The 26,651-nt window shown below is 50.7% G+C and overlaps 1 protein-coding gene across 1 annotated transcript in view; it reads left to right on the top strand.

Annotated features, from left to right (window-relative positions):
- Positions 1-22,463: 22,463 nt before the first annotated feature.
- The window catches only part of LOC138520722 (glutathione S-transferase Mu 1-like), a 36,346-nt gene continuing 32,158 nt past the window's right edge, over positions 22,464-26,651 (top strand). The window contains exon 1 of the mRNA XM_069632987.1: positions 22,464-22,658. Coding sequence (XP_069489088.1) covers positions 22,623-22,658 — 36 coding nt within the window. The 5' untranslated portion in view covers positions 22,464-22,622. The remainder of the gene's footprint in view (positions 22,659-26,651) is intronic.

Genomic DNA, 26,651 nt, shown 5'->3' with positions numbered 1-26,651 from the left:
CAAGTCAGGAGGTGACCGGCCTTATCTCCCTCCCCATGAACCTTTGCTGTATAGTGGGCATAATCATGCTTCCTCCTGTTTCCTCATGTGCTCTTGGGCCTGTTGTCAGAGGACGTGTTCTCGTAGACGTTCAGCCATACATTAGATCCCTTTCACCATTTCACCTTCCCACATCATTATTTGTTTCTTCACCCCTTTAAAGTAGCTTGAAGCATAGAATGAATCCCACCAGCACTCCCCCGTAATAGTTACCTCAAACGCCTCCCCGATTATTCCATAATCTTCCACCAACTCGTCATCAAATCCAAAGTAGTCTTATACAGCTTGATGGATCCCTCTCATATAGATCTCATCCTTTTACCGCTCCACTCTTAGTTTTCAGCTGGGTATCGCCCCCTTCATCCTCCCCCAAATCATAATTTTCCCCAAATAGTTGACCTCCTTAAAATTTAGAAACTAATTGCTGCCCACTGGTATGTAATCGATGCAAGAATATGTGTTATGCGGATGTGAATAGAAAGAGAATGCTCTCTCTTCCCCCTTTTGCTCTCACCACAAATCAACTAAATCGAGATTCAATATACTTCGGTTCAAGGATTTTTAGGCAAACGTTGTATAGTTCGCCTTGTAGTCTGACCTGTCTAGATGTGGATCAAGCAAGCATTTGAAATCCCCTCCCCATATCACCTTCTAGTGTCTTTGCCCCTTATCATTTGAACTACCAGTGGAAAATATTTGTGTTGTCAATGTTAGTGAAAGACCAAAGAAATATCGAGGCTTAGTACCACAAAATGAAATACACCAATCATGGGTCAAAAGATACAAGTACCTTTATTTTTGTACAGTTTCAAAGCAAAATCAGATAGCTATCTGGCTCTCAGCACCTCTCAGTGTGTACCAGCAAACACTGTGAGAGGAGAGAGAGCTGGACATCCCAATACTTGTTCTTTTATACCCCAGCCCAGTCATTGTCCAGCCCTTCTCCACACTAATAAGTTACATACAAGGGTTCATGCTCAGTTCATATGACAAATATGACAATATTGTTTAACACATTTAACATATTTGCTTGTCCATGAAAATTCAATGGCGATGTTAGTTCTCGACCTTAAGGTAAGTCTAGTTTCAAGAATGAACACAATATGTCTCATCCAAAGCACATGATTCTAGTTGTCTCACATTGTGTTCCATTGTTTGAATGAGGATGAGGCTGTGGGCATAGACAACCCTTAGATTGCAGTTCATTCTAGTCACAAGGTTTCTTAGCACAGAACAAACATTCCGCTCTCGGCAGCCTTAATGTTGACATAGCTCAAAGTTCACTTTGCACAGCTGTAGCTGAAAACACAGTCTACCATTTTAGGACACAGAGCAAGAGTTAGAATCAAAATGGCGGATGGTTCTAAGATGGCGGCAAAGTCAATTCTAATCGGAGCATTTTAAACGCGGTTTTCTGTACAATGTGAATGTGCTTAGGCCAATGTTCATAACCAGATGATATAATGCGAATATGGTTTAACATTAGGGGCAAATGAAGTGACATATTTACTTCCCATCCTGAATCCCCAGAAGGACAAGTGTCTTTCCCTCCTCATCTCGAATGATTTTGGTAATCTGCAAGGGGACCCCTTTGTCTTTGCACATTAAGACCCCAGTGAGTAGGAAGAGAAGGTGGTGCGATGTACTTCTCTTCCCCAATTCGACTTCACCTTCCCGAGTCCGGTTGTGGTGAGATGGTGAGATGCGTCTCCAGGAGGAACACTATTTGGACTCCCCATCTTTTCAAGCATCCCAGAATGTCCCTTTGTTAGCTGGTCCCATTGCTCGTAGGTTCCATGTTAATATTGATATGATATGATATAGCATTTGTAATGCGCCTATACACAAGTGTTTCAAGGCGCGACAAGGCAGAGAGGGGGGAGCAAGGGGAGACAGACAGCGATCCTACTAGGCCAGGTGTCATTCAGATCGCGCAAGTGCATGGGTAGGGGGGACGGGAAAAGTGCAAGGGGGAAAGGGAGAGGGGAAAGTGCAGTACAGGGTTAGTAATGAACAAGATAAATAATAAGGGCCAGCTGGTGGCCAGTGCAAGATAAGTGCAGACAAGTGCTGGGAAGGGGGGCTGTAGGGATACAGAGACAGTCCCGCAGTGCAGGGGTTGCCAGGAAGGCAGTGCAGGGGAGAGTGGCTGGGCCAAGGACCGAGTTTGGTGAGTGGCCCAGTTGCTGATTCAGTATAGTTTCAGTGATTTAGCAGGGGAGAGGAAGAGAGAAAGCAGAAGCAAAGAGGAAGGTTTTGAGGTACTTCTGGAACCGGAGATGGTTCTCCTCAAGTTTCAGGGAGGCAGGAAGGCTGTTCCAGGGGGTAGCCCCTGCTGCGGAGAGAGATCTCCCCCTAACTCGTTGCTTGGAGAAGCGGCTGACCCTGAGAGAGTTGGAGGCGGAAGAGCGAAGTGCTCGAGAAGGAAGATATTTAGTAAGGGAGAGTTGAAGGTAATTTGGCCCCAGGCCCCAGAAGGCCTTGTGGACATTGCAGAGGGTTTTGAACTTAATCCTCGCAGCCACAGGGAGCCAGTGTAGCGATTTCAGTCCTGGAGAGATACGGTCCCTGGGCTTGAGGCCAAGGACAAGTCTCGCAGTCCTGTTCTGGATGAGTTGCAGAGGGCGGAGAGTAGAGGCAGGCAGATTTAGATAGAGGCTGTTACAGTAGTCCAGCTTCGAGAGAACCAGGGTTCTGGAGACAGTGAGCTTCTGGGGGAAGGAGAGGAAAGGAAGGATACCTCTGAGGAGGTGCAGCTGGTAGTGTGACTTCTTAGAAACATCAGAAATGTGAGGAGAGAAGGAGAGTGTGGAGTCGAAGATGACCCCGAGGTTTTTTGCCTTTCAGGTAGGAGCAAATCGGTATTGTGAGAAGCCCTGTGGTACTGTTAGCAAGTCCCACCTCCACCTCCGATTTATATTCCATATCACAAAAGTCAGGTCTCGGGATCTCTTAAGAAGCCGGATTTGCCTCCTGTAAACTCCCCACCCCTCCCTCAACGCCTACTCCCCCACAACTCCTCCAACTCCCAACCAAAACAGACAACTTGGTACATAACCCTTAACATGAGGGAACCCCCGGCTCAATACTTGTAGCCTTGGCACTCGACAGTTGCCTGTCCCCCAACCGAAGGGAGTATATGGCTCCCATCTCTGCATGTGGGGCTTGGCATCCGAGCGCTAGTATAAGGTGAAGTGAGCAGTGATTTCGCGTCACATGATGCTTCTCCAGTTCTTCCACTGTCACCTGTGCTCAACAACATAGCTCCTCCTGCGGTCACTCTTTTGTTTCACAGGAATCATGTCCCAGAACGTCTTAATCTATTTGTTTTTGCATGTATAGTAGCGCACAAAGCCCAGAGGCATCTTGGCACTAGTTACAGTTACAAAATGGTTATATGTTACAAGACAGTTAAGTGCTACATAATTTGCAAAGATGATAACAGGTTACACAGTTACAAGAGTATTACAATGAGGTGAAGGATACTGAGATTGGAGTCAGCAGGAAAGAAATTGAGTCATGCCCCACTTACTGGATCCATATTAAAGTGCAGTGGGTGTGCAGGATCACAGCGAATGCATAAATGGGGAACAATATGATGGTTGGTCGCAAGGTGCACACCCGGTATGTTTCAGGTGGCAGTTTGGGTAATAAAGCAATAATAGTATCAGGCTGAGAAACGGGTAACAGAATATCTCAAGTAGTGCTCCAGAGGAAGTTAGGTGTGCGATGCTAGCCAAGCGTGATATGAGGGAGGGTGGTATGGTGCGAACGGCAGAGAGCCGGGAGGAGGATGCAGGTATCGAGGAAGGTGGGATAGTCACACCACCTATGGTAGGTGCGGGACAATGGCGTGCGCTATAGTGTAAGGCTAGTGCGCAGGCAATGGTCCCATGCTGTGGTTTACCTGACTGTGGATGGAGGTGCAGGGCATCCTCACAGCAGGAGTTCAGGGGAGCTAGAGCAGCTTGGGAGCTTGGCGAGATGTGGCAGTCAGAAACAGTATCTGGATTTGAAGTGTGTAGGGGTAGGGGGTACGACAAGGGGTCCTTTGTGAGCCACGATTTGCAATGCTGCAAGTAGATGTGGGTACAAGGTGCGTACCGGGATTGGTGCACGCATGATGGATGCAGCATGGGTGGGAACCCGGGGGAATTGTATGTGCTGGTAGCTTTAGGAAGTATACGGTCATAGTTATAGTTGTAGGGCCATTGCTTATCGAAGCAAGTTACGGTGGGGATATTTAGGTTGTCTGGCTTCGAGTCATAAGTGACATAGCGATACGATGGGCATATGGCTCAGAGAAAGTGGATTTTGTTTTGGATTGCCAGGGGACACCTGGCACAACAGCCATTGCTGCACCGGGCCAGACAGGTGAAGAGGCAGGAGGTCTTAGTAGATGGCCTTTGTAGGTGGCTGGCGTTGCCTGCTGGCTCCCTATAGCAGGAAGTAGAAATTAGGTGGACATCCAATCGACTGCAGGTGGAGTCGGGCAGTGTCAGCATGGCAGCCGCCATGTTTAAAGGGCACTCAAATGTAGAAATGCAAAGCCAAGCAGGGCTTACCTTAGCTATGGACCCGTGAGACAACAGGCATGTGCACGGAACAGGGGTATGTGTCCTCGATTCCTGGAGGCACTCCTCTGCCGTGATGTTAAGAGCACATGGACAGACAGGGGAAGCTCTCCGATATAGAATTCACTGTATTTTGTGCTCATGATTAGTTCCCCCAACAAACAGGCCCCTCTATCTTGGCTTCCTCTTCTCTTTTTTCTTCGGTCACCTGTAAAGTACAATCCTCCGTCACAGTATTTCTCCCGGACTCCAGCCCGTTCCTCTTCCACTTTCCTGTTCCCAAACCAGCACGACCTCTGAATTCCTGTTGATTAGGTGGCTTGCTTCCTCACTGTTTAGTGGACAGTTTAGTAGACCAGCTTCCCTCTGCTTCCCACAATTCCCATGCTTCTTCCGGAGAGTTAGAGAACCAATGTTTGTCACGGTGAATGATCTTGAGCCTGGCTGGGGACAATGGCATGTATCGTGTTCCATTCTCTCGCAAAACCCTTTTTATTTCATCAAAGATCTGTCCCTGTTGTTGCACTTATTTTGTGTAGTCTGGGAATATCAGGACAGAAACATTGGCAACTCGTAACGGACTATTCTGCTTGGCCATCTTCAGGAGTTCATTGCGGTCTCAGTGATTGAAAATCCTGGCCTCCACCGGTCTGCGTCTAGCTCCATGTGGTGATCTCTGCACAGGGACTCTATGGGGTGCTCCACTGTGAACCATCTGGAGAGTCCTTCTGAGCCCAGCTTATTTTGTAGCCAGGTTTCCAGGAATAATTATATGGAGTCTGCCTACTCACTCTCAGGAAGGCCAATTAGGCACAGGTTATTTCTTCTTGAGCGGTCCTCCACATCTTTCGCCCGTGCCTCTAGGATCTTGGTTGTCTTTAGCAATGCAGAAACCTGTTGTTTGAGTGTCTGTACCTCCTCTTCAGTAGTAATGACCCTGAGGTCAATTGCTTTCTGCTTCACGCCGTTTTATGCATGTCTGCCCTTATAAGATTCAGCTCTTTGTCAAAATTGCTGATTTTTTACTCCAGGGCTGTCTGAAAATGTTTCACTGCCAACAAAGGTGGCGTTCACCATATCACCTGTAGCGCTTCGTCTGCCCCATCAGTGACTGAGTGGTTTGCCTTCCAGTCTGCCACACCACTGCCATCCCGCAGCGTTCTTCATTCAGGAAATGCGAGTCACAGCCATCTTGTTGTTGCGTAGATGCTTCTCTCCTCTCGGGCCCTTTGAGATTTGAAGGATAGCCAAGACACATTACTGTTCGCAAGACAGATTTCTAGACGCCTGAGAAGTGCCTCTCTCTGGATCACTGCATGGAGTCAGCTGTGGTGGTCTGCCAGCAGGATAATTAAAGGATCACGTCAGGCGCTTGCGGGAGCCTTAGAGGGTTATGTCCACACCCGCTGTCTGCTGACCACGCCTTCATCTATTTTCCTTATAAGCCAAATTGATGTACCTTTTAATGTGTAGAGGAGGTCCCAAGCACGATCCGCACTCATAGTGCCCAGTTTGAAGCGCCAGGAACGTTCACGCCAAGATACGTGATGTACGATGATCAAATAAACCAGCAGAGAGCCACATTGGGGCTCTGCCTGGTACCGATCAGACCAACAACACCTATTGAAGTGCCGACACCAAAGAAAACATGGACAGTAAAGTACCCATTGAGGAAACCATATGAACAAATAAAACGGAATGAAGATCGTCCGAGTACAGTCTCTGAAGAGGCCAAGAAAGTCTTAAAAGAAGATGAATGGTGACGTCACAAGAACTCGGACTGACTCTTAGATAAAGAAAACGGGGACCTTTGAATGACAAAAAGAGACGAAACACCATGGATAAGCGACATCCTGAGTTGAAGTTAAAAGGACGATGTCAAGTATAAGAAGCTTATGCCATAAGAGCGACGAAGATATGCAACCAATTCACACATGTACATATGCTTGGAAACGCAAGAAAGCTGAGGAAATCGTGTGGCTTGCTATGCTTAGTAGAAACTTATAGTGCAGCGCCAGATACACATATCTACATCAAAGGAGCACTTTATATGACATATATGTCCACTTTGCAAAAGGGCATAACCAACTGCAAGTTACTAGAGGCCCCAGGAGCAAAGGCCCTCCAACACGGGAATCAAAAGCCAAAAACAGAAATGAAACTCAGATGCATGAGGCCTGTGCAAAGAAACTAAGGTCATCTTAGCTGACACAGGCTGATACAATTTATGACGCCAAGAGCAGAGCATCCTGTTAAAAGGAGTCGAGATAATCAGCAGAAGGCACTTGGTGGACAGGAAGCTAAAAGCACATACGCAAATTAAATGGAGATGGAGACGAGTTCACGGTGTCTAAAACATGTGACCTGCCAAGCAAGAAGAGTTGGGGCCTTCACACCTACGCGCAGCCTTGAGCCATACACAGATATCCGAGTTCTCCCAGACAGAGAGGCAGCATCGAGGCCTATAAATTAGAAACAAATTGACACATGGCCAGTGGGTCAGTGATGGATGGTGGTACTGGTTGGTGGGAGACTAGGGGAACTGACGGGCACCCTGCACCTGGCCGACCATTCTGCATGCTGGTAAGAAAAGTGGAAAAGTACATGGTGACGTGGTATCACCCCAATCACAATGTATCAAGTAATCTACGATCCTATAGTCTGTAGAACCAATGAGACGTTGTACTTTTAGTGATGTTTACAGTAGCCATTTTGAAGGAAGGGCTTAGTTGCCCCACCTGACATTGTCTATCCAATCCCCTCTCCATTACCATATACAGATATAGTACCTATAGTAAAGTTACCTTCCTAGAACCAATAGAATTGCATGCAACATTTCTAGCGTTTCACGTCAGCGATGATGAGTTTTTATTATGAAGGATATGATTTTTGTGAAGTTGGAGTTGAAGCGAGAAGGAAGATCGAGCAACCGCTGATGTTCATAACTCCCCGTTTTTTGTACTTGTCATTAAACGACTCCCTTTGCCAAACCATTGAGTTGTCATTATTGATTTTGATGCTTGAGTACGAATCTGTAACCCCATCCATCTCACGGGTGCTGCTATTCCATCTTAAAGTGCCGTTTGGGAAAACCCCAGTCTTACGGGCCGGCTGGGGTCCCTCGTGCACAAATGTATGGAAATATATTTCAGATAATCATTACAGACATCACTTCGTATCTTACGCTAGACCTCATTGTGCGAGTAGTGAGGGACATCCCTCAACCTCCACTCCGAAAGCTCCCTCTATCAGTAGTGGTGGGTGACGAGGTCTGGAGTTCTGCTGTTTGATGTCTGGTGGGTGGGATAATACATTGCAGAGTGTGAGAGGCAGAGCTGCCCTGTGTGTGTTTATTTATTTATTTTTACATTTATAAAGCTTGCTAAGCCCGGGGCATCAAGGTGCTGTTACAAGCAGAGTTACATGTAAGACAAAGAACATAGAAGTACATTTAGGAAATGGGCCAATCAAAGTCTGGGGCCAGCGCGGCCATTGTCCAAGTGTTGAGGCTGTGTTGGTGCACGGGCTGTTAGGTGAAAAGCAACGTTTTTAGCGATTTGCGAAAGGTCCACTATGAGTGCTCATCTCTCAAGGAGGGGGGGAGCAGGTTCCAGTGTTTTGCGGATATGGCAGGAAAGCTGGAGCCTCCCACTTAGGCTCATTTGACTTTGGGTTGAATAATGCGATGAGTGAAGGCAGCTCTCGTCGGTCTAGAGGATATCCCTTTTGGAGTTTCTGTGCAAAGTAGGGGGCATCTTTGGATAGGCATCTGTGGGTGATGGAGAGGGTCTCGCTGATGGGGAGCCAGTGGGCTTGTTTTCTTGAGCTGTCATATGCTCTGGTTTAGGGATATTCAGAGCTGCATTTAGTGCATTACTTTGAATGATCTGCAGCTGTTTGATGTTATATGCCGAGGTGGCTGCAAACGGGGCATTGCAGTAACCAAGTTTTGATCCTATTGTGGCCCTGGCTATAGTGAGGCAGCTCTCCGGAGAGAGGAAGGGTCTGGCTATAGTGAGGCAGCTCTCCGGAGAGAGGAAGGGTCTGGCTATACTGAGGCAGCTCTCCGGAGAGAGGAAGGGTCTGGCTATAGTGAGGCAGCTCTCCGGAGAGAGGAAGGGTCTGGCTATAGTGAGGCAGCTCTCCGGAGAGAGGTAGGGTCTGGCCATAGTGAGGCAGCACTCCGGAGAGAGGAAGGGTCTGGCTATAGTGAGGCAGCTCTCCGGAGAGAGGAAGGGTCTGGCTATAGTGAGGCAGCTCTCCGGAGAGAGGAAGGGTCTGGCTATAGTGAGGCAGCTCTCCGGAGAGAGGAAGGGTCTGGCTATAGTGAGGCAGCTCTCCGGAGAGAGGAAGGGTCTGGCTATAGTGAGGCAGCTCTCCGGAGAGAGGAAGGGTCTGGCTATAGTGAGGCAGCTCTCCGGAGAGAGGAAGGGTCTGGCTATCGTGAGGCAGCTCTCCGGAGAGAGGTAGGGTCTGGCTATAGTGAGGCAGCTCTCCGGAGAGAAGAAGGGTCTGGCTATATTGAGGCAGCTCTTCGGAGAGAGGAAGGGTCTGGCTATAGTGAGGCAGCTCTCCAGAGAGAGGAAGGGTCTGGCTATATTGAGGCAGCTCTCCGGAGAGGCAGCTCTCCGGAGAGAGGAAGGGTCTGGCTCTTACTTGCCGACAGAGGGACATAGTATCATCCAGGTACACTCACAGGGTTTTCACAGAAGGTGAGATTGGTATCACGGTGCCTTCGATAGCAAAGGCGGAGTACTGAGAGTCGAGTTTCTTGATCATGGATGGGGTGCCCACCAGCAAGATTTCTGTTTTGTCATCATTTAAACATAAGCGTTGAGTTGCCATCCATGCCTGGATAGAAGTGTAGATGGAGTTAAGAGTAGTGGCGTTCTGGAGAGAATCACCTGAGAGGAGGAGCTTCCCATTGTCTCTGATCTCACCAATCTGGATTTTTAGATACAGTAGTGCTGATTTGGTCCTATGGCCTGGCCGGAAACTGGACTGGCTCAGGCCAACAATATTTTTAGTTTCCAAATATTTTGGGCTTTGCAGCAAAGCAGCTCGGCCTACGACTTTTAGGAGGAATGGGACGGTGGTTATAGGTCGGTAGTTAGTAGGAATTGTGGGGTCCAGTGATGGTTTCTTGATGAGTGGGAGATTGAGCAGGGCTTGCTTAATATCCATTTTTTAATGTGCGGTTTGGATTTTTTCGAGCATAGTGTTCTGGATGCAGGAGCACCAGGCACCATCTTTCAGGATGGTTTCAGGGGCGTTGGTGGGGATTTCCAATGCCCGAAGGATGGTGAACAGTTCACAAGTGTTTGATTTTGCATTAGTGATGCGGGCATTGTAGGTAGTGGCTTTTGCGGAGATGATGGCTTTTTTGTATTGTCGGGACGCAAGAGAACGTTTCTTGGCTTCTGAGGGAGCTTTTTTCCAGTTTGCCTCAGCCAGCCATTTTTCGGAACGAAGTGTACTCAGTTCGGGGGTGAAGCAGGAGCTCTTGTGTGCAGAAGTTTTGAGTTTGCGTGGCTTTAGAGGGGCAATGATGTTTATGTATAGGTCAGCCGGTGTGTTGGGGTTAGTGATAAGGTTAGGAGCTTGTAGTAGAGGGTTAAGCAGTCGGGCAATATGCTCTTTGGTGATATTCTGAGAGCTACAAGCTAAGGTCGGGGTAGGGGGAGGGCAGTAGGTGTGGAATGGGATGGGGGAGGCATAGTAAAGTGTACAATGTTGTGGTCCGACCACGGGCAAGGGTCAATAGTAAAGATATTGACATGGCAGTTGAGGTCTGCAATCCAGTCAAGGGTATGACCTTTGTTGTGTGTCGGGGAGGTGACAGTTTGTTGAAGGCCTAGGGAGGACAGTGAGCTTGCGAGTGATAAGACAGCAGGGTCTAGAGGGTCGTTGTACCCTAGGGTGAAGTCTCCTGGAAGAATAATTTTGGAAGTGGATTTGATATTGGCACCCAGAGCGCCTAGGAGGTTCTCTTCGAAGGAAGGTGCAGGGCCTGTGAGGCGGTAGATGGTGTGGAGGGTGATGGGGTTGTAATCTGAGAGGAAGAGTTTAGTGGAGAGGATGTTGCAATAGTCGAGATGCGTGGAGCTGCATACTCTAATGGCTAAGGAGTCTTTTGCAATGTGTGCCACTCCTCCGCCCCTGGCACTGGGTCTGTCACAGTGGTAGATTGTGAAGCCTGGGGTGAGAGCCGTGGACAGGGCAGGGCCTGTGGCATCTTGTAACCATGTCTCAGTGGTTGCAAGGAGGTCAAGCTTACGGGTGGTAATCAGGTTGTGGATGTCGAGGGCATCAGCAGGAATAGATCTTGCATTAATGAATGCACAGTTTAGAACTGGGGGGTGGGCAGGGAAGTGGCGTTTTGGCCGCAGTCTTACTATGTGGTCACAGGGCTCTGGTGTGTGTGTGGTGGAGGTAGATCTCGTCTTGGGATGGGGGGAGTGGTTGGAGGCGTTTTTTGAGTCCTGCTGCTCTAGTGCCCAGGGCCGTCATAGGGGGGGGCAGAAGGGGTAAACTGCCCCGGGCCTCGCACTTGCAGGGGGCCTCACGGCCCCCTCTCCTACATAGAAGGCAGCACAGTCCACCCGTGTCCATTATTCACACGTGGGACTGTGCTGTCTGCTCCCTGCCCCTGAAATGATTTTGCTGTTTTTTGCGAAGCCGTTTGGCTCCGCAACAAACAGCAAAATAATGGGAGACCGCAGGGCTCAGAAGTGGGCTCTGCTGCCCCCGTCATTCAGCTGAAAACATGGACATGCTGAATGACAAGAGAGGACTCCTCTCCTGCCAGTCAGTGAGTTCACGTTGCTCAGCCTGACCACGTTGGCTGATGGGAGAGGCGTTCTCTCCTGTCAGGCAGCATGTCTACATGTCGGAGTGTGGGCCATCCGGTCCCCCGTGGCTGCTCGGGTGTTTTTCAAGGGTGCATGGAGGTAAGGTAAGTGTTTTTATTTTAATGTATACGTGTATATATGTGTAGTATTTATGTGTATTTAAATTAAATGAGTATGTATATGTGCATGAATGTGTGCTTGTATGTTGGTGTTTATGTTGTGCTGTGTTTGGTTTCATGTATGCGTGAATGCAAGGAGTTGTGTGACTGGTGGATGAATGCATGGGTGAAAGTGTTGTATGTGAGTGTGTGCGCCAGCCCTCACCCCTAAATTTAGCAGACCCGTGGTCCACTTAATTAAGGGGTGGGGTCATGGCATCATAAGTGCACCCAGGCAGAAATTTTGGGGGGCGACGGAGTGGGACTAACACTTCAAATGTTGGAAGGGGTGCTAACTTCAGAGTCTGTGGGGGAGGGGCAAACTTACTTGTGTGGGGGCACCTAACATCTTTCCACATTTCGAATGTGACTATTCTGACGAAGCTTCAATGTTACAAGCAGCTAACTATCGCCCTCATTTCTTAAACATCACACTGAAGGACTGCTGTGAGAATGAGATGTCTCATGTCACCACTTCCCTTTTAATCACTCCCCCGGCATGCAACTGCTAACCCCACATCACGATTTCAATTACCTAAAAATGTATGGATATGAATGCAGGTGCTAAAAGTGAAATGTTTTATGTTAGTAATTTCAGGGCCTTTACAAACAGCAAAGCCCAGGCCCCGTTTAATGTCTGTGTCCTGTTCCGTCTGGCCATGGCTCTGTTGTTCAGCCCCGCAGGGGCTGGATGACAGTTTTGAAAGCGGATATTGAGTGGGGCCAATGTGGGGCCAATACACCCATTGCGCTGTCAATCTCCACACTGAGGGATGGTGTCCGGGTCTTTCAGTGTTGCAGTTGAAATGGGCCCCCGAGTAGCTGCCCCCATGTTGGCAATCTTATGACACAGAGACCTATTGATGATCTGCAGCTTTTAACCACCTCACTGTATTATTGATTTAAGCACGCCACAGGTGCCTTGGCCTATTTTTCCAATCTGTAAGGCCTGGGGTGCCCCACAAACATCGCAAAGAAAGGGGCCCCCTCCAGCCCTGACACATCTTCAACCAGCCCATCTCCCACTTCCCTCCCAACACCCTGAGCTCAGCTAGGAAGCTGAATAGAAATTTCACCTTCCCTTTGGCCACTAGTCGTACCTTTCACCCCAATTCAAAGGCTCTTTACTTTCATAATGCTATGCTAATCTCTGGAGGGGTGGGCCATCTAAAAGCTGAGGCCAGAAGTTAAGACTTTGGCTTTATCAAAGGGAGTCTGTTGATATCGCATGGATAGGCGTTTCTACTCTGCATGTTGGATGCTGCTGCCGCTCCATTACGAGAGCTACGGGATGGCAACACATTGACAGAGGCCTTCTGCCTCAAAGGGGGTTTCTGCCCTCCTAGCCAGGGGCTGGCTCTGCCCATGCAGCCAGGTCGAATCAACAAAACCCAACATTCTGGGAGGGGGCTAGAGCCTCCTAGCCAGGGGCTGGCTCTGCCCATGCAGCCAGGTCGAATCAACAAAACCCAACATTCTGGGAGGGGGCTAGAGCCTCCTAGCCAGGGGCTGGCTCTGCCCATGCAGCCAGGTCGAATCAACAAAACCCAACATTCTGGGAGGGGGCTAGAGCCTCCTAGCCAGGGGCTGGCTCTGCCCATGCAGGCAGGTCGAATCAACAAAACCCAACATTCTGGGAGGGGGCTTCTGCCTCCTAGCCAGGGGCTGGCTCTGCCCATGCAGCCAGGTCGAATCAACAAAACCCAACATTCTGGGAGGGGGCTAGAGCCTCCTAGCCAGGGGCTGGCTCTGCCCATGCAGCCAGGTCGAATCAACAAAACCCAACATTCTGGGAGGGGATTCTGGGAGGGGATTCTGGGAGGGGATTCTGGGAGGGGGCTAGAGCCTGATCCGCTGAATGGTGTTGCACCCTATGTGTCATTCACTGAAGTCCTGTTAAAAACAAACATTGGCAAAGCCAACAGTTTTGGCTTGTGCATAAGTATTAGGCATTTGCCAGGCACTGCTGTTAGATGCTCAGGTACTCAAACCAGTTTGCACCTGCTACCATCAATGGCCAGTTAATACCAATACAGCAGTGCCTTTACCATGCCTAGATGAACGCCCAAACTGTTAGCATTGCCAATGCTTGTTTTGCTTTACCCATGTTGCACAGGTCAGCCTGGACATACTTTCTGTGGCATGTTTACAGGCTGGGACGGCGTACATGGTAATAATGGCATATATTGGTGCAGCCTGCATGGAACACATGGGTACAACCAGCATGAATATATCTTTATACTAGCATATGTTGTGTGCAACGGCGGCATGAAATGTACTGGAAAATGTTCCTGTGCACGGTTGGTGACTTGCAACTATTGGGTTTTTCCATGTGCTTCCATAGAAAACCAATTGCAAACTGTATGGATTTCTACCCAATTTTACAAAGAAAGTGCTGTAAAATGCATAAGTGTAACCCGATGTTTCAAACATTTTCTTGGGAGTGAGAACCCCCCTCAAGCAACCCTTGTTTGGTATGAGCACCCTCACTGTGATCTGCCAATCCTGCCTAATTGGCACGAACATGTAAGCCTCTTCAGTTCCGAGATTTACCAGCCTCCACTGTACATCATTTGTCACTGCGTATGATGTGTGTTTTAATGCGCACACAGGGGCAGGGTGCTCCTTAATGCTGGCGTCAGGCACCACATGCTGTCATGCCATCCTGTATATGTTTATGATACAAAGGTTAGTCTGGCATGAAACCTGTCTTCAGTAGGGAAATCTATCTTTGCTGTAGTTGATTTGCAGTTGTAGTAATAAACCATATTTGGGTTCCTCAACACAAACTCAAGGGGAGATTTCTCAAGTCCCCTGTTTGCGAAGGTGCTGCCGCTGGCCCAGTGTTTAACATCAATAGGGGGCCTCACCAAATGTTTTTGCCCCGGGCCTCACCACATTTTGTGACAGCCCTGCTAGTGCCCTGGAGGGTACTTCTAGGGAGGCGATTCTGCGGTCTCCTAAACGGGACTTTCTGTGGGAAACAGGTTGTGGAAAGGAAGGCTGCTTTCGGCATGGTGAGTTCCTCATTGAGTGGTCTTGCGGGATGGAGGGACTCTGGATGGAGGCTGGCGGGGGCCGGGCAGAGCGCCTGCTGTCATCCAGTGCCAGGTCCAGTGTTTGCAGACGAGGGGTGCTGTGTCCTCCAGGCTGAGGTGAGGTGGCCAGGAGGACACTGTCATTACTAGTGATGATAGAAGTGTGGCGGGGGTGCAGGCAGACCTACGGGGGGAGACGATGCAAGTTAGCGGTGGGAGTAATAGGGTGGCTATAGGAATCACTCGAGGTGTGGAGTTCGAGATGGTGCCCTACTTGGCCCTCCGGGTTGAGCTGGGCTCCAATGTGGGTGCCAGGCCTAGAGCGCGCAGCTGGACTGGATAGCGAGGCGATTTCTGGGATAAGGTACGTGTCTCGATGAGTGCGCCTAGGGTGCTGAGTGGGTGCGTGAAGGCGCGGATAGCTGTACAAGAGGGTAGGAAGTGGGAAGGGGGGACAAGGGTTTAGGCAGGGCTCGGTAGGGCCACAGTGGACGAGAGGTTACCTTTGGGGGCCTGTGTGGATCTGATGACTAGGTTTCCATCATAGGAACCTCTGATGTAGGGGTTATGTAGAGAACATAAAGTCTCTCGCGGCGGTCGCGCGTGCTCTCGTGTTTACGTTTCGAATGAGAGCCGCGCGACCGCAGCGAGGATGGCGGCGAGAACGTGAGGTGAAGCGGCTCAGAGTGAGGAGGGCGACGGACAAGCTCCGTGTAAATAAACTCACTTACCTGTTCATCTGTGTGGCCTCCCTTCTTCAAGTGGCGACGAGGGGGCACACGGAGCTTGCCACGGAGCCCAGCGACGGCTTCCTGGAAGCGGAACGCGTCGCTAGAGCAGGTCCGGAGACGAGAAGAGCCCTGTGGAGAGGTGGGGACCTGAGAGGGACTGTCTCCGCGGCGCCTCGGAGCGTGGCGCTGCAGGGGGACGCCCTCCCCACTTTCACTCGTGCTGCCAGACAAGGAAAGGCTGTTTCCCTTGGTGGGTGCCGCCCACTCCCCCTCTCATAGGATAAGAAGGTGAGGAGCAGGGAGAGGGGAGAGGCTGGGGGCACAGCCAGGGAGGAGGTACAGCCGAGAAGAACTCAAAGATAACAAGAGCCACATTATGAAGGAAGTGTGTCTAGTTAATTGAAGCTGGGCAACTGTGCGCCCCTAGTGGACATTTATGTCATTGCAGTTTTGCAGGAAGAAGGCCTCCCAGAGGGCAGTAAAGTAACTGCGCAGACTTCACACAATACTGTGTGTCAAAGGAAAACAGAAATACAGAGAACCTGTGCTCTTCAGATATAAGAGTGGCAAAAAAGGGCAAGTACATGAAACTGGCAAATAGTAGGAAATAAGTATAACAAAAGGGAATAGGATTGGAAATAAAGGCACAGTAACGCAAGGAGTGAATTTGGTAAATAAGCCACTATTTACAAGAAAATGGCTGCGGCTAGTATGTCACCTCCACCACAGTTCCTGTCAGAACCTGGTGCTCCACCTATAAGGTGGGATAGGTGGAAGAAGCTGTTTGACACGTACCTGATTTCAATTGGAGGGGATAAGTTTGCAGCAGCCAGAAAAGAGGCGATCCTGCTCCATAATCTAGGAACTGAAGGCAGAAGTGTTTATGATGGATTACCAGATCCTCCACAACAAGGCCAGGGAGAGGTGGACCAGTATTCCATGGCAGAAAAGAAGTTGGAAGTTCATTTCGAAGCCAAGAAAAATATAACATTTGAGAGACACAAGTTCTTTCAAAGAGTACAAGATCCGCAAGAGCCAGTGGAGAACTTCATTGCAGCATTGAGGTCTCTTAGTCATACATGTGAATTTGGGCTGCTCACTGACTCTCTTATAAGGGACCAATTAGTTCGTTGCACAAACAATATAAAGATACAAGAGAGGTTACTATCTAGAGATGCATCGCTGGAGTCGGCCATAGACATGGCAAGGAGTATGGAACAGACCCATAAATATATGACCACTATGAAGGGAGACAAGTCGGAAGGAGAAGTGGCTGCGGTGAAGGGATTTTGCAAGGCTGGCTTCAATAAAGAAATCAAGTGCTATAAGTGCGGTAGTAACCGTCATATTTCCAGAAGCATGTTTTGCCCAGCCAGAAATAGCTTGTGCTTAAAATGCAAAAAGAAAGGGCATTTCGCGAGAGTTTGTCGGGAATCTGGGATGGTGCAGAGCATTGAAGCAGGTGGAGGAATGTTGGAACAAAGTGAAGAGTTAGAAATGGGAAGGAGCAACCAAACAAAGCATGTATTGGAAGTAACAGAAGTTTCAAGCAAGGGAGGTTCACCCACAGATGTATTCATGGTCGATGGAAGGGTGGTGACAATGAAGGTGGACAGTTGCTCACCATGGACATTGATGTCCAAGGCGACATTCCTGAGTTGCATGCAAGGAGACGTGACAAAATTGAAGAAGCACAATATAGAGCCATATGCATATGGAAATGTTAAGATTGGAATTATAGGGATGTTCCAGGCTTCTATCAAGTACAAAGGGAGGAGCTGTGAAACAGAGATATACGTTACCCAAGAAGGTTCTTCACTTCTGGGATGGGGAGAACAGTGGAAATTGGGAATTAGAATACAGGCGAATGTGGAGAGACCAGTTGATGTGGCTGAACTGAAGGATAAATGGGAAAAGGAGCATCCCATGGTGTTTCAGGAAGAACTAGGAGTATTGAAGGGTTTTGAACATGAAATTCAATTAAAGGCAGGGGCCAGTCCGAAAGTGCACAGGGTGAGACCAGTACCTCATGGATTGAATGAGAAACTCAAGGATGAAGTGAAGTTGTTACTCCAAAGGGGAATAATAGAGAAGAGTGAAAGCTCGGAATGGCTATCGCCGGTTGTAGTAGCAGCTAAGGCCAATGGAGACATTAGGTTATGTGTGGATCTGAGGGATCCGAACAGAAACATATTAGTAGATAGGCATCCACTACCATTAATAGGTGACCAGCTATCAGTACTGAACAATGCCAAAGTATTTTCGGTTATTGACCTCTCACAAGCATATCATCAGATTCCGTTGAAGGAGGATTGTCAACACCTAACAGCATTTATCACAGTGTTTGGTTCATTTAAATACTGCAGGATGCCATTTGGGCTTGCGTCCGCGGCAGCCGTATTTCAAAGAGTCATGGAGACGGTGTTGAGTGGAGTAAAGAACATTATTGTGTTCCAGGACGATGTGTTGATATATGCTGGTTCTACTGAAGAACATGATGAAGTGTTGAGACAAGTGTTAAGCAGATTGAGTGAGGCAGGGTTGACGGTGAAAAGGAGCAAGTGTAAGATTGCGGTACATAGTGTGGAATATCTGGGACATGAGATAGATGAGCAAGGGGTGAGGCCTAAAAAGAACTTGGTAGAAGCAGTAAGATGCGCACCTGTACCAAAAGATAAAGAGCAGGTGAAATAATTTCTTGGTTTGGCCGAATATTATCATAGGTTTGTAAAGGATTTTGCCAAAGTATCAGTGCCCCTCAGAATGTTACTCAAAAAAGGAGTGAGGTTTGAATGGTCGGCGGAGTGTGACGTGGCCTTTGAGTGCATTAAGCAAGCAGTGGGTGAAGCACCATCCATAGGTAGGTTCGACCCTAAGGACAAAACGGTTTTGGTAGTAGATGCGAGCATGTTGGGACTGGGTGCGACGTTAGTGCAGTACAACAAGGATAATACTGAGAGAGTAATAGCATTTGCGTCTAGGACGCTGAGAGGGGCAGAGAGCAAATATTCAGTCATTGAAAGAGAAACGTTGGCCATGTTTTGGGCAGTAAATCATTTTAAGTTTTTCTTGTGGGGAAGAGGATTTGTGGTCAGATCGGACCGCAAACCCATGGTTCAGATGTTTGAGAGTGGCAGGTGGGCCATGGGTTCTCCAAGAATAAGCAGGTGGGGTCTAGGACTCCAAAATTTTAACTTTGAAGTGAGCTATTTACCAGGAAAGCGGAATGTTGTGGCAGATTGCCTTTCCAGACTGCCTCTTAAGGGTGAACCTATGTGGGACAGAGAGACAGAGGAGGAGTTAGTGGTAGCAGAGGTAAAAAGTGCGGTCAGTAAGGAGGATATGATATGATATGATATGGTATTTGTAACGCGCCTATACACAAGTGTTTCAAGGCGCGACGAGGCAGGGAGGGAGGGAAACAAGGGGAAAACAGACAAACGATCCTACTAGGCCAGGTGTCATTCAGATCGCGCAAGTGCAGAGGTAAGGGGAAAGGAGGAAGTGCAGGGGGGAGGAGGTGGGGGGGGAGTGCAGTACAAGGTAAGTAGCGTAGAAAATAATAATAAATAATAAATAGAAAGGGCCAGCTGGTGGCAAGTGCGAGGTAAGTGCAGAGCAAGTGCTGGGAAAGGGGCTGTAGGGATACAGTGACAGTCCCACAGTGCAGGGGGAGCCGGGGAGGCAGTGCAAGTGGAGAGTGGCTGGGCCCTGGACCGAGGTTGCTGAGAGTGGCCCAGATGCAGGTTTAGTGCTGAATTCAGTGGGGAGTTAAGCAGGATTAGCAGGGGAGAGGGAGAGAGAAGGCAGAAGCGAAGAGGAAGGTTTTGAGGTGCTTCCGGAACCGGAGATGGTTCTCCTCAAGTTTCAGGGAGGCAGGAAGGCTGTTCCAGAGGGAGGCCCCAGCTGCGGAGAGAGATCTACCCCCAGCTCGTTGCTTCGAGAAGCGGCTGACCATGAGGGAGTTGGAGACGGATGAGCGAAGGGCTCGTGAAGGAAGATATTTAGGAAGAGAGAGTTGGAGGTATTTAGGTCCCAGGCCCCAGAAGGCCTTGTGGACAATGCAGAGGGTTTTGAACTTAATCCTCGCAGCCACTGGGAGCCAGTGAAGAGATTTCAGTCCTGGAGAGATACGGTCCCTGGGCTTGAGGCCAAGGACAAGTCTCGCAGTTCTGTTCTGGATAAGTTGCAGAGGGCGGAGAGTGGAGGCAGGCAGATTAAGATAGAGGCTGTTACAGTAGTCCAGCCTTGAGAGAACCAGGGCTCGAGAGACAGTGAGGAATGGGCGAAGGAAGAGAACTCTGATAATGACCTCAAGTTAGTCAAAGGTTGGACGGTGACGGGGTGGCCAGAAAGGAAAAGTTTGGATGGTAAGTTCAATACTTGGTGGGAAGTAAAAAATGAGTTAAACTTATGTGAGGATAGGCTAAGGAGGGGGAGGTGCATTGTTCCTCCTCATTCCCTTAGGTCGGTACTAGTTGAGCTGGCTCATCAGGGGCATCCTGGAGAAGCGGCTATGAAAAGGAAATTGAGGCAGAATTTTTGGTGGCCGGGAATTGACAGGTGTGCAGAAAGGTGCGTCAAGGATTGTATAATTTGCCAAACGAGTGACAAATGCAGGGTGGTGAGAGAGGCTCCGATGATACCAAATGTGGTACCGGCCAGCCGTGGAGCAAGTTAGCAGTGGACATAATGGGTCCGGTGGCGGGTCTGGGAGATGGGTTAAAGTTTGTGTTTGTCGAAGTAGATTTTCATTCCAAATGGTTTGAGTGGGAAGCTGTAAAGGAGGTCACGGCAAGGGAGTTGATTGGATTCTTAGAAAAGGTATTTCTTAAAAAGGGGGTGCCGGTTGAAATTGTGTCGGATAATGGGGTACAATTTGTGTCGGGAGCGATGAAGAAGTTTCTTACAGGATACAGTATAAAACACACAAGGACTGCTCTGTATAATCCTAAAGCCAATGGACTTGTTGAAAGAGTTAACAGGTACATAAAGGGGGGCCTGCAGTTGGCCATGAAGTCGAGGCAACCATGGAGGGAAGTATTGAGGATGATGACATGGAATTATGTCACTACGCCACATTCTGTGACGGGAGTATCTCCATTTGTTTCGATGAAGGGAAGGGAGCCTGGGACAAGGCTTTGTCCAGGATGGCTAGGAATGGCCAAAGTGGTTAATGTTGACCGGAATCAGATTATGAAACTTATTGCATTGAGTCAGGAAAGAAATAAGGAACTGTTTGATGACAGGATGAGGGTGAAAGAACGTGAATGGAAGGTTGGGGAAAAAGTGTATGTCAAAAACCCTAGACTAGTGAACAAGTGTGTGGAAAGTAGATTTCTGGGTCCTAAGAAGATATGTGCAGTAAAAGGTAACGTGGTAATTCTGGAAGGTGGTGAAGTATGGTCGAAAGGAAGGTTGGCGAAGGTGGGTGATGAGGAAAGGAGTGAAGGTGAAAAGCAGGTGAGGAAGGTGGAGGAGGATAATACGAGATTGAATGAGAAGGTGAAAGGAAGGGTGCTGGATGAGAACATGGGAAAGACAGGTGGGAAGGTCAGAGAAGATGACATTCAGAGGTCAAAGGTCGAAGAAGATTCTTCACATAGGGCTAGGTCTAAGCCGGTGTGGATGAGGGATTACGAGACTTGACACTGAAGTGCTCACGTCATGTTTAAGGAATACATGATGTAGATGGACACTGAGGGTTCTCAGGTCATGCGCAAGCTATGTGCTACTGTTAATTTTTTATTGTATTCCGGTTCAGACAAACTTGTTGAATAATTTTAATTGTTGCTAAGTTTTTACATTACAGTTATAAGTATTATTAAAAAATATATTTGCCCTGTTTGAGGGGGAAGATGTGTAGAGAACATAAAGTCTCTCGCGGCGGTCGCGCGTGCTCTCGTGTTTACGTTTCGAATGAGAGCCGCGCGACCGCAGCGAGGATGGCGGCGAGAACGTTACCTGTTCATCTGTGTGGCCTCCCTTCTTCAGGTTACTCCTCGGGACTAGTGGAGTAGGTGGTGGGTTGTCCGGTCCAGGACAGGCCAAGGCAGGCATCGTCATGGCCCCTGAGGGAGGCTCTTTGGGGTGGACCAGCTGGGGTCTGCAGCCTTCCTGTGGGTTGACAACAACAGGACAGTTCACAGCCAGCAGCGCCAACAAAGAGACAAGGCCATGGAAAAGGCCTGTGCCAAAGAGGGCGCCTTGCCCTGGGTGCCAACCTACCCAAGATCCTCTCGCGCCAGATTTTCTTCAGCTCAGGAAGGATGTCTCCTGGATGTGTTCATGGATTTCCTACAGGAGGGAAGCATCTTTGCTCTTCTTTCTGCGTCTCGATGGTCAACAAGTTTCACTTGAAACCTATAGAATCAGAGGGAAATGCTAGCCAGGGTGGGGTTTAAAGAAGCACTACAATATGTGTCTGACTTATAGTATTTTGTGTTATGTTGAGTGGTATCTGCGAAACACACCTATGGGGGGGGGCACCCACCACCCCGCATGAGGCGTTGGGGGTTACAGATTTAACCCCAAATATGCTGACACCGTGGGGAGCAGTGGTGGGTGGTGCACAGAGTGGGCCGGGAGTTGCCTGTCCCGGTGTCACTTATGTTCTACAAATTAAGCACTGGGCAAATAATGCATGATAATGCACGCAGGTCACCATGGAGCGAAATACAGCGTGGGACCAGTCACAGTGGGGGTAAAAGTGGGGAAACAGAACGCACGCAGCAGGGCATTGATACAACTCGGGCGGGGTCAGTATATATTGAGGGAAGGGGCCCAACGTGTCCTGATTTCTGGGGCACAGACCCCACATTTCGGAAACATTTTGACATCTCTTTAATAATGAAATCTTTGATGTATGTATGTGTTTATGGATAACGTGCGCAGAGCCGTGTGAATATATAAAGGAGGGCTGGCGTATATACATACAGTCGCTTAAGTGGACAGGAGCCTCCATCTAAACATACGTTCCTTTTAGTTGAATCGTTTTCCAGGGGGTCCCCGGCTCCGAAGGGCCGCTGCTGGACCTTGAACTTGGAGTGGGAGGGAGGGAGAGGTCAATAACTGCCCAGCTCCTCCCCCCTCTCCTCGCTCAGGTGTCTCGACTTCCCCACGCCCCCTCTTCCACCCCCACCCCCCAAGGGGGGCTGAGCTCCGCCGCAGGGTTTATAAGGGAGGTTTGCAGGCAGTTTTTCTCCTCTCCTTCGACTCATCCCTCACCACCATGGCTGCGACCCTCGGGTACTGGGACATCCGCGGGGTGAGTGCACAGCGCCGTGCGGTGGGTAGGTGGGTGGGGGCCGTGTGCATGCATGCGAGGTGTGTGTCCAAGGAGTGCATGGGCGGGTGCGTGTGTGAGGGTTAGACTACGCTTTCCGAGGCCACCGTGGGAGGGCGTGATCCATACGTTTTTATTTAGTGTACCCCCCAGTGAGTCACTTGTGACATGGGGTCGAGGGTACATGTTTAACGCGTTTAGTTTACGGTAGGTGTGGCACACATCCCTCAACTCGTACACTTTTGGCGGGTGTTACTCGCCAAAATCGGGTGTATTCCCCTGCCCGCGTCACGAAAGGGGGACCAATCTGGTGGCAAAGGAGGACCGGGGGATTGTGGCTCGTCCCTCTTCTGCTTCACTTCACGATCTGTGTGTTTCCTGTGGGCACCACCCCGCCCTGATGACTTCCACCTGTTGCATGGACCCTCAGTGTTCTGTGTGTGGGCACCACGCTTCCTGGTGGCTTCCACTAGTTGCATGGACCCTCGGTGTTCTGTGTGTGGGAACCACGCTTCCTGGTGGCTTCCACTAGTTGCATGGACCCTCGGTGTCCTGTGTGTGGGCACCACGCTTCCTGGTGGCTTCCACTAGTTGCATGGACCCTCGGTGTCCTGTGTGTGGGCACCACGCTTCCGGGTGGCTTCCACTAGTTGCATGGACCCCCGGTGTTCTGTGTGTAGGAACCACGCTTCCTGGTGGCCTGTGTGTGGGAACCACCCTTCCTGGTGGCTTCCACTAGTTGCATGGACCCTTGGTGTCCTGTGTGTGGGCACCACGCTTCCTGGTGGCTTCCACTAGTTGCATGGACCCTCGGTGTCCTGTGTGTGGGCACCACGCTTCCTGGTGGCTTCCACTAGTTGCATGGACCCTCGGTGTCCTGTGTGTGGGCACCACGCTTCCTGGTGGCTTCCACTAGTTGCATGGACCCTCAGTGTCCTGTGTGTGGGCACCACGCTTCCTGGTGGCTTCCACTAGTTGCATGGACACTCGGTGTTCTGTATGTGGGCACTGCCCTGCCTGGTGGCTTCCACCTGTTGCATGGACCCCCGGTGTCCTGTGTGGGCACCGCCCCGCCCTGATGGCTTCCACCTGTTGCATGGACCCTCGGTGTCCTGTGTGTGGGCACCGCCCCGCCTGATGCTTCAACCTGTTGCATGAACCCTCGGGGTCCTATGTGGGCACTGCCCCACCCTGATGGCTTCCACCTGTTGCATGGACCCTCAGTGTCCCGTGTGTGGGCACCGCCCCGCCTGTTGCTTCCACCTGTAGTATGGACCCTCGTTGTCCTGTGTGTGGGCACCGCCTCGCCTGATGGCTTCCACCTGTTGCATGGACCCTCAGTGTTCTGTGTGTGGGAACCACGCTTCCTGGTGGCCTGTGTGTGGGAACCACCCTTCCTGGTGGCTTCCACTAGTTGCATGGACCCTTGGTGTCCTGTGTGTGGGCACCACGCTTCCTGGTGGCTTCCACTAGTTGCATGGACCCTCGGTGTCCTGTGTGTGGGCACCACGCTTCCTGGTGGCTTCCACTAGTTGCATGGACCCTCGGTGTCCTGTGTGTGGGCACCACGCTTCCTGGTGGCTTCCACTAGTTGCATGGACCCTCAGTGTCCTGTGTGTGGGCACCACGCTTCCTGGTGGCTTCCACTAGTTGCATGGACCCCCGGTGTTCTGTGTGTGGGAACCACGCTTCCTGGTGGCCTGTGTGTGGGAACCACCCTTCCTGGTGGCTTCCACTAGTTGCATGGACCCTTGGTGTCCTGTGTGTGGGCACCACGCTTCCTGGTGGCTTCCACTAGTTGCATGGACCCTCGGTGTCCTGTGTGTGGGCACCACGCTTCCTGGTGGCTTCCACTAGTTGCATGGACCCTCGGTGTCCTGTGTGTGGGCACCACGCTTCCTGGTGGCTTCCACTAGTTGCATGGACCCTCAGTGTCCTGTGTGTGGGCACCACGCTTCCTGGTGGCTTCCACTAGTTGCATGGACCCCCGGTGTTCTGTGTGTGGGAACCACGCTTCCTGGTGGCCTGTGTGTGGGAACCACCCTTCCTGGTGGCTTCCACTAGTTGCATGGACCCTTGGTGTCCTGTGTGTGGGCACCACGCTTCCTGGTGGCTTCCACTAGTTGCATGGACCCTCGGTGTCCTGTGTGTGGGCACCACGCTTCCTGGTGGCTTCCACTAGTTGCATGGACCCTCGGTGTCCTGTGTGTGGGCACCACGCTTCCTGGTGGCTTCCACTAGTTGCATGGACCCTCAGTGTCCTGTGTGTGGGCACCACGCTTCCTGGTGGCTTCCACTAGTTGCATGGACCCTCGGTGTTCTGTATGTGGGCACTGCCCTGCCTGGTGGCTTCCACCTGTTGCATGGACCCCCGGTGTCCTGTGTGGGCACCGCCCCGCCCTGATGGCTTCCACCTGTTGCATGGACCCTCGGTGTCCTGTGTGTGGGCACCACGCTTCCTGGTGGCTTCCACTAGTTGCATGGACCCTCGGTGTCCTGTGTGTGGGCACCACGCTTCCTGGTGGCTTCCACTAGTTGCATGGACCCTCGGTGTCCTGTGTGTGGGCACCACGCTTCCTGGTGGCTTCCACTAGTTGCATGGACCCTCAGTGTCCTGTGTGTGGGCACCACGCTTCCTGGTGGCTTCCACTAGTTGCATGGACCCCCGGTGTTCTGTGTGTGGGAACCACGCTTCCTGGTGGCCTGTGTGTGGGAACCACCCTTCCTGGTGGCTTCCACTAGTTGCATGGACCCTTGGTGTCCTGTGTGTGGGCACCACGCTTCCTGGTGGCTTCCACTAGTTGCATGGACCCTCGGTGTCCTGTGTGTGGGCACCACGCTTCCTGGTGGCTTCCACTAGTTGCATGGACCCTCGGTGTCCTGTGTGTGGGCACCACGCTTCCTGGTGGCTTCCACTAGTTGCATGGACCCTCAGTGTCCTGTGTGTGGGCACCACGCTTCCTGGTGGCTTCCACTAGTTGCATGGACCCTCGGTGTTCTGTATGTGGGCACTGCCCTGCCTGGTGGCTTCCACCTGTTGCATGGACCCCCGGTGTCCTGTGTGGGCACCGCCCCGCCCTGATGGCTTCCACCTGTTGCATGGACCCTCGGTGTCCTGTGTGTGGGCACCGCCCCGCCTGATGCTTCAACCTGTTGCATGAACCCTCGGGGTCCTATGTGGGCACTGCCCCACCCTGATGGCTTCCACCTGTTGCATGGACCCTCAGTGTCCTGTGTGTGGGCACCGCCCCGCCTGTTGCTTCCACCTGTAGTATGGACCCTCGTTGTCCTGTGTGTGGGCACCGCCTCGCCTGATGGCTTCCACCTGTTGCATGGACCCTCAGTGTTCTGTGTGTGGGAACCACGCTTCCTGGTGGCCTGTGTGTGGGAACCACCCTTCCTGGTGGCTTCCACTAGTTGCATGGACCCTTGGTGTCCTGTGTGTGGGCACCACGCTTCCTGGTGGCTTCCACTAGTTGCATGGACCCTCGGTGTCCTGTGTGTGGGCACCACGCTTCCTGGTGGCTTCCACTAGTTGCATGGACCCTCGGTGTCCTGTGTGTGGGCACCACGCTTCCTGGTGGCTTCCACTAGTTGCATGGACCCTCAGTGTCCTGTGTGTGGGCACCACGCTTCCTGGTGGCTTCCACTAGTTGCATGGACCCCCGGTGTTCTGTGTGTGGGAACCACGCTTCCTGGTGGCCTGTGTGTGGGAACCACCCTTCCTGGTGGCTTCCACTAGTTGCATGGACCCTTGGTGTCCTGTGTGTGGGCACCACGCTTCCTGGTGGCTTCCACTAGTTGCATGGACCCTCGGTGTCCTGTGTGTGGGCACCACGCTTCCTGGTGGCTTCCACTAGTTGCATGGACCCTCGGTGTCCTGTGTGTGGGCACCACGCTTCCTGGTGGCTTCCACTAGTTGCATGGACCCTCAGTGTCCTGTGTGTGGGCACCACGCTTCCTGGTGGCTTCCAC

Source organism: Ambystoma mexicanum, chromosome 13 (genome assembly GCF_040938575.1).
Source record: "Ambystoma mexicanum isolate Mex_15411 chromosome 13, UKY_AmexF1_1, whole genome shotgun sequence".
Classification (NCBI taxonomy): domain Eukaryota; kingdom Metazoa; phylum Chordata; class Amphibia; order Caudata; family Ambystomatidae; genus Ambystoma; species Ambystoma mexicanum.
Note: the sequence above shows the minus strand (reverse complement) of the source record. Positions and strands in the feature narration are given on the sequence as shown.